This window comes from Megalops cyprinoides, chromosome 1 (genome assembly GCF_013368585.1).
Source record: "Megalops cyprinoides isolate fMegCyp1 chromosome 1, fMegCyp1.pri, whole genome shotgun sequence".
Classification (NCBI taxonomy): domain Eukaryota; kingdom Metazoa; phylum Chordata; class Actinopteri; order Elopiformes; family Megalopidae; genus Megalops; species Megalops cyprinoides.
Window position 1 is genome coordinate 57,962,021 of NC_050583.1, and position 12,073 is coordinate 57,974,093.

The following is a 12,073-nucleotide window of genomic DNA, read 5'->3' on the forward strand; positions in this document are numbered from 1 at the left end:
ATTTAATGTTACTTAAACATAATTCAGTATATTACACTTAATACTTACACTGTATTTGATAATAAAATAGTTCTGTAACCATGCCTCTCTCTTTAGAGTCATTTCTGAGATGTTGTGTGGAAACACAAATGATAAGCTTCTCTTTTCGTCTATTTTTACTTTGTCTATTTTTACTATGGTTGGCAGAATGAGACCTACCACGCAAAGACATACCGTACATATACAATGTATCGTTACCATAGTATTGTCTTCAACCTGCCAGCAGACTGCTGTTGTCATTGGTTTTATTAAAACCTCTGGGTTAAAATCAAAACTAAAAACAAAATAAATTAATTAAAATTTGATTAAAGCCAAACTAAAAAAATATATAAAGTTGGTTTAGAATCAGGAATACTTGAGAAAAAAATATATTATTAAAAGCATCTGTTACATCCATTGCTTAGATCATAAGACACACGATAAACCCACATAAAAGTCTGTTGAGTCTAATATGCCTCAAAGGGGTTGGACCTTTAGTATGTGGGGGTTGAGCTTAGCCGTTGGGCATAGAGGAGGAGCTCTGTTTTAGAGGTACTTCATCCTGAATCATTAATTATCTGGCAATCCATTTGTAACTGCCCTTGGAGCGTATTAGTGGGCCTTAGACTTGCTAGCATTCTGTGAGTGTGGAGTAGCATTGCTGAATGGGACTCTTCATAGGTTGTGTATATTCACACCAAATGCCTTAAAGGAGGGAACTTTGTTGTCTGAAAAAAGTGATACACCCTTTGAGTCTGCTAAGCTATTGTAGCTGTTGAGGAGAGCCAAACTGAATCTCCTTGCCATTCGTAAGGACAAAAAAATAAACCCACAAGTCATCTGCTGCCATTTCAAATTATGTTCATTTCATCGTGTACAATAAAATACTGTGAAATGACAACGCATTGAGCATCAGAAGAGTTAGGGACCTGGATAAATTAATTGGTTTTTTTTTCTGCTTTTGGTTTAACACTATGGAGACATCATCAAAATTATGCTATACCTGTGTTGTCAGGGGAACGGAATGGGGAGGTGGCATTGGCAGAGATTCGGTGTATTGTAGCGTTAACAGGCAGAAACTCAGGTGTTGCACCAGGAAGTACACGTGGTCATTTGGCTTTGTGGGGGCTGACTGGATGTGGCCCGCGGCCGTCACACCCTCTTCATCCTGTCTTCCACGTCTCCCAGCCCCTGGAACAGGGCGAGACCCTGTCGAGCACAGCATCGCGGCAGAGGGGACAGGGCTGCTGCTGCAGCGAAATGGAGGTACAGATTGGTAACCCGATCCGTAGAGTCCTGCACGGTCATGAACAAAACACCGGCATATTGAACGGAAACAGTAAGGGAGAGAGGTCTTCAGAGACTCCGTGGAAAAATCAACAATTTTTAACTTCTATCAGCACAAACGACTGCATTCTGTTAAAACCAGTCTCACATGGTGTGACTGATTAAAAGCCCTGAAGGCTGTCATCCAGAGCGAGTGTATTCGTATGACTGTCACAGGAGTCACAGTAATCACAGTGACTGGATTACAACAGACAGGGCAGGCAAATTCCACCTGGATAAATAGACACAGAGTAAGCATTATTTACCCGCCTCAAGGCTCCCAGCCCCTTCACACTGGCTGCCAGAGCAATGAATTTATTGCCACTCAAAAGACAAAGAGGGCTGTTCGCTAGTGCTTAACAGGACAGTGAGACATGCTTATCACGAAAATGGACTTAAACGTGGATCATCTTAATGCTTTCCCTTTCACATGGGCACACTGTCAGCTTTAGAGTAAAACAGGGTGCTTGCTGGCATGGATATTGAGGAGCTTTTGGGGGCGGTGCATTAATGACCGAAGTATCCTCTTTGCAAAGCCATGCGGCTTAACTCGGAGGTAAGTATTCCCCGCTTGGGCTTCTTAACAAGAAGACTTGGAAAACGGGGACGGTACTTCAGGGAACTGGAACTGTGACTATTGTAAATAGCGACTGGTGTAATTGTGCACTGTGTTGCGTGTAATGTGTTGTGTGCAAGCTAGATATTTGCCCTAGATCTGCAAGCAACGCACAGCAAAGCAAACAATAAATAATGTATTAACATAATGAAAATCCCAGCGCTGCTTTGAAATTCTGAGAGGGGGAAAGCTCTCCAAAAGGTGACTTCATGCCGATAGGCCGACGCAAGAGGTGCCCACAAAAGGAACAAAAAAACAGCAGGACTTACAGGAGGCGACCAAACTGAGGGCATCATTACAGGAAAATTACAACAAAAACATGAGAGAAAATGTTTGCATTAGTAAAAGCATTAGTAATGGTTTCTCCCACGGGTCCTGGGCCTAGCGGTGCTGAGGGCCCAGGGGAGGCAGTAGGTACCCTCCTCTGCCGCAGCGCAGCAGTGAAGCCTCTACGCAAGCACAACAGCCCAGAAATAGACACCCAAACGCGTAACACCACCGCAGCTGTGCAGTACTAGGCTGAAAGCGCCCTTACAATAACATCCTACGGGACAGGCCCGTTTCCCAAACGACTGGGCAATTTATAACACATTAGGATTTTCAGTTGTCTTGTGGGGCATTCATGTACGTGCTGTATTCAAGGACAAACATCATCCCACAGTCCAACAGACTGGAGAAATCACAAGGCAAACAGAAATATTCATTTGCACCATGATAGAATAATACTACAGTAAACCACAAAGCTAGGGCTCATTTCAGGTAATGCACAGCTTAATTGTTGTCTTCATTAAATGCCATGGTATACAGTCCAAGGAGGCTTGGTTCCAGGAACACCAAGCCTCAAACACATATATATTAGTGAAAATGTGCCCATGGAGTAGGGAAAAGGGAAAAAAATGAACCCCCCCTCTTCTTACAAACGGCAAGCTGTTGAGCAAATGGGCATCAGCGAAACAAAATTCAAAAGAGGTATTGATGTTCAGCACCAAACAAACTCATTAGAGGACTGATAAATCCATGCAGTGGGAGTCCTGTTTGTCATTATCCGTTCTCGGGGAGTGATGGATTACAAGTTTCTCCCAGTCAACAGGTTAACAGGCACCCAGCTGGACGTTTGCAGCAGGGTTACTGCTTCATTTACATACACCAGGGGAGGTGCAGTGGGGATCTACAGCGAGCATCACATGATTTCTATGCCTGTGAAGAAAATACATGTAAAAAATAGATCATGAAAACCTCAACAGAAACCACCGTAGAGAAATTCTGTGACTGATGCAAAATCTCAAATATGTCTGTGTGTATGTGTGTGTGTGTGTGTGTGTGTGTGTGTCTGGTGTATATAAACCGTGTGTCATCTTCATTAATCTTTAAATGTTTAAATTACTTACATACACACCATGACTACCTCATTACATAGTCCTTAGAACCGTTGATACACAACCAACATTATGCCTAAGCTGAGGGTATGTAATAAGTACAAAGATATTGTTACACTGATACACTATAACCTAATACTATGGCGTTTTTATTATGGAGATCTTTCATTGCCGTACATGTGGTCCACAGCTGCACCCTGTTGGTCAAATAGGGTACTGCTCCTTCAGCCATTTAAAAGCAGAAGAGCAAACCTGCTGGGACATAGAGGTAAAACAAGTGACAAACACTTTAAACCCAAAATAATTACATGTTTGTATGACCCAGCACTGATTACAACAAACAATTTCTAAGGCAACAGTACTCTAAAGCCCAGTAACAGTGGACATACTTTAATCAAATAACCAATCCAGAAAGCGTTTTTTTTGCTGGCTATCGTCTCTCATAAAATTGGCACGCGAGATATAAAAACCTGAGAGAGCTGACTTTTGTTTCGCTTTACCCTAAAGCACACGGGGTACAGCTCATCCCCAACAGCACCAGGTGTTTTTTGTAGAATACCCCTACTGACATCCATTTACCCCCTTGTAAATTCCGAAGCAAGCGGCTGACAGTCAGGAGATGTTGTCCCTCTGGTGTGACGAGAGTACAGGGATACCACTCTGCAGCTTTTAATAATGCACATGCTTCCAAGTGCCATTTCCAATCCTCTGGACTGATCGCCTTGTTGTTCAAACGCAATCCTTCTCAAAAAAGTCCTGCACAGCCTACAAGTCATGTATTGCATTGTTACATGATCTGTCAGCTTGAAACTTTTACTGACTGCTCCGACTCTGTTTGGCGTCTTACCAGCCAATTCCTCCAACACTAAATCCTGACATTGGCTAATTTGATCTGTCACCTAAAACTGATGCTTAGCAACTTTACAAGCATGTTTTGCAGAGTCTACCCTGAAGCAATTAGCTCATATTAATAGCAATGTGACTGAGCTCAGTGTTGCTCATGGTAGCTGTCAAAGCCTTAATATTAGAGGATTTATGAAATGATAGAAGCAAAAGACTGCAGAATTACTGCCACTATTTCCAAGGTAAAACACCTGCCACTTACCTCTATCACATACTTCTACTCAGCATGAGGTAATGGGGGACATTCAAAAGCCATTGTGGTGAGGAAAAAATTCTAAGCATTCTAATTCTAAGCTAAGATGTTGACTTTTTAAGGATGTGCTCTTTCTCACACAGAGCTTTGTACCAACGTACAAATAAATTACTTCTGAGATCACAGCGAGTAAACTGTTCACATATAAAAATATTAAAAACAGACAAAACAATAACAAACACAAAGGATTATTCATAATATTTATGATGGTGAGCAACTTGTACACCATTTACAACCAGTAAACATGAATACTTTCAGTAACAGATGTGTAACAGACATGTTCACTCATGTGCCAGTTCAACAGGATGAATATGTCCATATGATTTTACATTATATACAAGTATGACAAAGTGATTGGTACATAACAGTTTTACACGGTTACACTATGAATGATTTCATTCCAGAGGCTGTGAATTTATGCCATGTAAGTACTCTCATATCATCACTGCAGCACCACTCTGAGGGTGTTCACAGCTGATAGTCAAAGAATACATACTGCAATGCTACAAGCATGAGCCAGGCTATTCATGAGCCACGGTCTGGAATTCAGATCGTAAACAGTAGAGATAAACTTCATTATCTACAGTTACATGTACAGTACATACAGCAGTACTGCCCTCAACCCTCAAATTACCACAAGACCCTTAGACTACAAAACAAGTATTTCACTACTACTCTGTGTGTTGAGGAAACGGTTTGAAATAAAGCATTTGATGGTTTAGGTGTTAAATAAAACATGAAAGAGTAAGTTTAGAGTAAATTAAAAGCACTAGTATAACCCAAGATAGCCATACAGGTGATCTTATTCTCATTAAAAGAGTTGGCTAAAGGTTATGTCAATAGGTAGCACTACAGCTGCTCTCTTAAGGGTCAACTGTCTACAGTTGCATTGATAGAGCCCTACGGCAACCTTCAGAGGAAATAATGAGTCAACTTTTGCAACTTTTTCTTATTTGTTGACTTGGATATTGCTGTCCTTACATTTTATTGCTTAAGTCTACCAATAGAAATGTTGTACACCAGGGCGTTACACACCGGTAACTGTGTAATATACCTTCATGGAACATATTAGTGACTGCCACCCTCTGTGCAATACTACAACTATCAACATCTCCTTACCATCTGGTCTACAGAAAAACTGCTGAAGTCTTTGGCTGGGTATGTTAAAGGCAATAGCAGCACACAAGCACTATCAAACCCATTCACCTTTGAAAAAATGTTTCCTGAAGGGAAGTTATTATTTACATTCAATCCATTATTACATTTCTGTTATTAACTTCAAATATCTGCATCTTCCACAATGTTGACATTAATAGCATAGAGCACTTTGTCAATGCTAAAGAGGATTTCTCATTCAGAACGTCCTTTAATCACTTCTTAGTCGATGTCTTCTATACATTCAACGTGAACATATGCTGACAGGACACTGTGCAAGTTGAATGACTTTAACACATTTCTGTTTTCTTCTTTCTTCCAAATGTAGACCATAAACGACATTCTGTCATTTAGACATATTAAACAGCTGTTTCAAAGTTACCTGTCGGATGACACAGACTATACAAATACTGTACATGATCGTAAAAAAGCTTGGCATTGAAATGTGACTGGGATTCCAACCGCCAGCTTGCAAAATGACATGATTTACATTGCAGACCAGGCAGAGGAAACTCTAGTCTTTCAATGTCATGGGGTCATCTCCTAACTGCTTCGAGGAAGTATGAAATAGGATATTAAGTCAAGTCACCTCAATGTAAAGTGACCCCAAATGTCACAAGGTAACTCAAAAACCTGCACAGCTCTGGCTCTTGAGTACTGGTGCTACCTGCCAATTTCTGTCCAAGGTGTCTGGATTTATTTTTGGGAACATTTTCAATGCCCTGTATGTAAATGAAATGACAGCAATATATAATTACATTTACAATAGCAATCAAGTACCAAGTGAGGGCCATTGGTGATCTGGGATGCTCTGTTATCATAACCCTTTTCCTCTTTTGAATTTTCTTGCCATTTTTTAAAGTGTCAAATGTATTACAGCACACCTATGCCAAGCGCTGTTTGAGACCATTAAAATGTTGCAAAAGAGCACTAAAAATATTTTCATTTGGGCTGTTTGGACATTGAATATTGGGTAAATACAGCACTCCTTATGAGAGCAAGTCCTTATTTTCATTTCCTGGTAAAAAAAAAAAAAATCATAAGAAGTCAAGGAGTCGTCTCAGGCTTGTGTGCGATGCCGTGCAGCGTGTTGCTGAGGGATCAGTCAATGTACTGCGAAAGCCAGCGGAAGCCTTCCCCGTATCCCTGTTTCTTCAGCACGCTGCACATGAACACTTCCAGCGGCCTCACGTTGAGCTCCTTCAATGACACGTTCCCCTGAGGATTACAGACAAAGGCAGCGTGAGACGCTCTCGCGGCTTCACCTGCAGCAACGCAACAAGCGCACACCTCGCACAGGATTCTCTCAATTCGCTTCCCTGTCAATATCTTTCCTTTAATGACTGATGACTGAACACAGTCGTCCAACTGCGAGAAAACGGCTTACCGTGCTGCTGACTGGAAATGTGTGCGGGGAAAGGTGATCATTAGATTAAAGTGGGGGACAATGGTAAGGACTAAATACCAAGAGATTCAAGATGGCTGGAATTTATACTCCATTTCATTTGTTCATCTGTCTTTCTCTGTAAGCAGTGATTATCCAGTGTTCACAGTGGTCCAAGTCAAAATGCTAAAATTCTATTAGTATATTGCTCTGACCTATTAACATCCACCCCCTGCTTTTCCAACAATGGACCAAAAAGAAAAAAAAAAATACACAATGACATCAAAAACACTATTAGTCTAATCCATAAATATGGCCAAAAATGGCACACTTAGTGAAGCCAGTACTGTGACCATCTGACCTTCCCAGTGGTCTGACCATGAAGACCGAAGGCTCCCCTTAGTGATTCCTCACTGATGGCTTCTGGGCGGTCGATCTTATTTCCCAGAACAAGAATTGGCACACTGGAGATGGTTTCATCTGTTAACAGCGCCTACGTATGGAAACAACTGACACTTCAGTCAAAATGTTCGGCAATTGCATGCTCAATGTTATGACTTTTAGAAACAGTCCAAGCAAGATGTATTATTAAAATGGCTAAACATTTATACTCGTTTTTTTGCTGAATTTCATATGGTCTCCACTGTTTAACATGTTTTCCAAAAAAGGATCTCACAAAAACAAAGTGATTGTTCTTCAGTTATTCAAGATGTTTGGTCCTCTGTAAACAAAGAAGATGATGTATACCATATGCATGTGTTCATGTGTGTCTTTGTGTGTGTATGTATGTGCACACACACACTCAAAGAGGACTTTATGTTTATATGTGACACATAATCCTACACTCTAGAATATTTACACACTTCACAATCGCATTCTTAAGCAGCTTCATTTAAAATTCATTCCTAAAAAGTTAGCGTATAACCCCACAAAATGACTTGCTTTTGTTGCACTTCTTTGGTTCACGTGGAAGGGATATAGACCTGCAGAACTTACATCAAGCTCTACTTTAGATTCGGCTAGACGATTGTGATCTGCACAGTCTACAAGAAACACAACGCCGTTTATAGCCGGGAGGTAGTTCTTCCAAACTCTTCTTGCTGCGTAAGAGAAAAAGAACACCAGTGTTGGTCTAAAGCCATGTAACTTTTAGTGCCACCACTTCTTTGGATTTGATAATTACTCTATGAAAAACACCTGGGAATAATCTCTCAAGCAACAGGGAGGATACGCCATTATTTTATCTTTCCAAAAGCCATCTTAGAGAAAACTAACCTTCATGACCAAGCATGAAGTAACTAGCTTATGTTGTATGCTGTTACGTCTACTTCGGCAATTAATTTTGTTTCTGTGTTGTAACCATGATTTGATATTGACATAAGGGCAGTTCAATTTAAGTGGCTATTCTGAATGACAGTCATGCCCGTGCAGCAGTATTTTCATGTTCCTGTAGGTGTTATGGTATCATATAGAACATTAACTAAAAGACTTGGCATGTATATTCAGCATGATAAATACCCATGACAACATGTTTCAGCTGACTGAGTTGGGAATGACTACTCTAAACCATGAAAACCAGCTGTCCTTCTCTTCACAGACTGCAGTGGTGAGTCAGGTGTGCGTACTCTTCACTAACTTCCTGTTAATGCTCGCATCAAGTTCAAAACCTTGCTGATGGCATACAGGACAGTGAATACGGCAGCCCCTTTATACCTCCAGTCAGCCTTCAAACCATAGGTACCGGCCAGATCACTATGCTCTGCTACCTTGGGGCACGTGGCAGTCGCCTCTCTACAGGGTCGCTCTTCTCAGCCCCTAATGCTGGAATGAACTTCCCATGGGGGTCAGGACAGCTGTACTGCCCATCATCCACCGCAGACCGAAGACCCACCTCTTCAGACTGCATCGCAGTTCTACTTCAATCCCCACGCTCAGCACCTGCTACCTGTATTACTTGCAGCGAATTTAGTTGTATTACGATGTCTTATGGACATTGATATCCAGTGACACCAAGATATATGGAAGTGTATGTACTTTGCTTCCTTTAGTTTTCTAGACTGTCTACTTTCAGATTAGTACAAGTTAACTTGTGGTGCCTGAATGGTGTTGTGCTAACACTCAGTGGTCTGGGAGTGTTGTCGGCCTGACATGACACTGTTGGTCATGTAACTTGGATGGATACACCTCTGTGCTCTCATGCTGGAAATTACTCAGGACAAGAGCGTCTAAATGAATGTAATGTAACGCCAAGTAAACATGGGTTACACAGAGGAAGGATGATTACGAATGTTCTTGGTTAGAAGACAGTGGGATTGTATTGACCCCCCCATGCAACTTTCACTTCTTACCTTGTGCGTGGCCACCCAGGTCGAATGTGGTGAATGTCATTCCCGCAATCGTCAATTCTTCAGAAGCTACAAAAAAATAAATCAATAATAAAAAAATGCAGAGATATGAAACACTGCAGTCAACAGTCAGAATTATAAATATCCAGGCTAAAATAAGCACATGTTATGCATTTACAGAACACTACAAACTGGACAATGGAACTTAACTGTTACCATTTCAACCAGTTATTATTATCAAGACAAAGTCTTCTGCAAATTACTCCCTTAGCAGGAGTAATTTGCCACCAATTCTTTATTTTTACAAAGCAAGGTATCAAAAAGGGAGTAGGGCTTACTTGGATGTAACGTAGGCACGTGTTGTCCGAGTCTGTCGTCTTTAAGCATATGCAAAAGAGTCGTTTTTCCCGCATTATCCAACCCCAGGAAAACTAGTTTACCGGTTTTCTTATATAGACCTGGCCGACAAGAAGCAAGAAATTAGTCTTCATTGGAGGAAACTATAACAAATCTCCCAAATCCAAGAAACACTCAGTTTTGATGAAACTACCAGTTCAATCGCCGTTTTAACCATTTAAGACGGTATCAGTGGTACTCTCCATACAAGAACCTCAACAATAGGATTATATTAATGTTACGGTTGAGTAAGTGGGATACGAAACTAACAAATTATTTACATACATTCATAACACACATCATACATTACCTAAAAACTGTAGCACGCTGCTAAACCCTTGATAGATCCAATCAAATATAAACGACATTTCTGTAGCTGTTACCTAAAACAAAAGAAAGAATAATACATTAATAATGAAAACCAGCTCAGGGGTGTGAAGCGTGGAAAGTGGATTGCACTAGGTGGAGTCATCAAACAAAACAAACAAGTTTCTAATTTTTGGGTTCTAATCTTGAAACAGGCTGCTTCCATGCGACAGCATGTTGACAGATCGGGACAACTGACACAGCCAGCCAGGTAGACCCGTATATACGATCCCAGAGTCGAAAGTTCACTGCCAGCACACATATTTCTCACTTGGTCGTAGGCAATGAAATAACCCATCAAGCCAGGGACATATAAGGAACGCAAATACTCATTTGCGAGGTTTACCAGTATACATGCAGCTAGTTAGTATAGCTACTAAGCAAGCTAACGTCAGCATTACAATTTAATTTATTCTCATGTTTAACTCAGTGATAAACGGATGAATATGTAAATTAACAACAACCAGCCAAGTTACTGATCTAGCTTGATACAACAGTCCTCCGGTGTTGTTTATGTAAGTAAAGACTAACTGGAAACGCTAAGTAGCTATTCTGGTACCTCGTTATACAACAGCTAACCAACTGGCTATCTGGCTAATGTTAAGGTAACATACTTACGAACTATTGTCTTCCCTTTAGTCTAAGGCAACAGCAGTACTGTAGCTAACGTTATCTTCTATCTGGTAAGCTAATTATCTAGTCTAGCAACAATAACTAACTAGATAGTTAAGTTAAATAACCAACCCATCGTAACATTCGAGTAAAATGATTAAAAACCGGACCAATTTCATCTCATCAGCGCAGTGTCTCATTCAGTGTTTGTTTATTACCTGGCTAGCTAGCGTATCATACGCTAGTGCTAACTATTTAAACTAACGTTAATTAGTTAGCTAGCTATAACTAGGCCTAGTATTGCTTAGGTAATGTTAGCTAATTAGCATGAAATGCAGTACGCTAGCTAGCTAGCTAAGTTTGACAGATAAGCTACCTAGAAACGTCTTACCTCATGCAAGAAACCATCATTTACGACAATTCATAGCTTAACTTTCGACATTTATTAGCTAGCTAACTAGATACATTGACGTATAACTTTACCTCTTCGTCTACAATCTGGTCGTTTCGCTCTTTAGCTCGTTCAAGTCCACAACCACTTGTCAAAACTCAGAAGCACAAACGTTAACGTTAGCTACGAAGTCAGCTAACCTCGAAAAGCCGCAACAAGAGTTGCACTTCCGGTGGAGTTTGCCCATTGCATGTCAAAATAAAAGCTGTCAGTACACCGTATGAAAAATGCCTTTACTTTGTCCATAAAATATCTGGGGTATATAATATTTTTTACACAAATTTGAATTATATCAAGATCACGTCTCTGCATTAATGATAGCAGTTGTGTGTGTTTCTATAAGTAAAGGAAAGAGATTTACAAAAATACTCTTGTTACTATACTACCAAAAGCCTGGAAAATCGCAAACTCAAATCCTGTTCGGTGCCCATCGTTTGTGCTTTTGCGCAAGGCACGTTACTTGAATGGCCTCTTTTGACCTTTAAAAAGGTATCATGTTATTATATATAGGCAAATAGATGAGAAATAAAGTCAACACTTCATGTATTGTCCTTTACAGCTTTTAGTTGTCTTGGATATGTCTCTGTGAGCTTTGCACATTTTGATTTTGTAATTTTCTTCCATTCCTCAGTGCAAATTTTTTTCCAACTCTGCCAAATCAGATGGAGAACGTTGGTGGGCAGCAATTTTCAGGTCATGCCACAGATTTTCAATTGGATATAAGCTTTGACTTAGCCATTCCAGAATACATTTGAACCATTCCTTTGTAGTTTTTGCCCTGTGATTAGGGTCATTATCCTGTTGGAACACAAATCTTCACCTTAAACTCAGACCTCTGGCTGACTGGAACAGGTTCTCCTCAAGAATTTGCT

General features: G+C 40.5%; 1 protein-coding gene across 1 annotated transcript; it reads right to left on the minus strand.

The window, feature by feature from the left end:
- Window positions 1–4,705: 4,705 nt before the first annotated feature.
- Window positions 4,706–11,336, minus strand: LOC118788564 (GTP-binding protein SAR1b-like). Its single transcript, XM_036544605.1, has 7 exons — window positions 11,234–11,336; window positions 10,083–10,155; window positions 9,715–9,834; window positions 9,380–9,445; window positions 8,028–8,131; window positions 7,393–7,524; window positions 4,706–6,865 (listed from the first exon to the last, which is right to left on the minus strand). The coding sequence occupies exons 2-7, from the start codon at window positions 10,138–10,140 to the stop codon at window positions 6,749–6,751; spliced, it is 597 nt and encodes a 198-aa protein (XP_036400498.1). The 5' UTR covers window positions 10,141–10,155; window positions 11,234–11,336; the 3' UTR covers window positions 4,706–6,748.
- Between the last annotated feature and the right edge of the window lie 737 nt (window positions 11,337–12,073).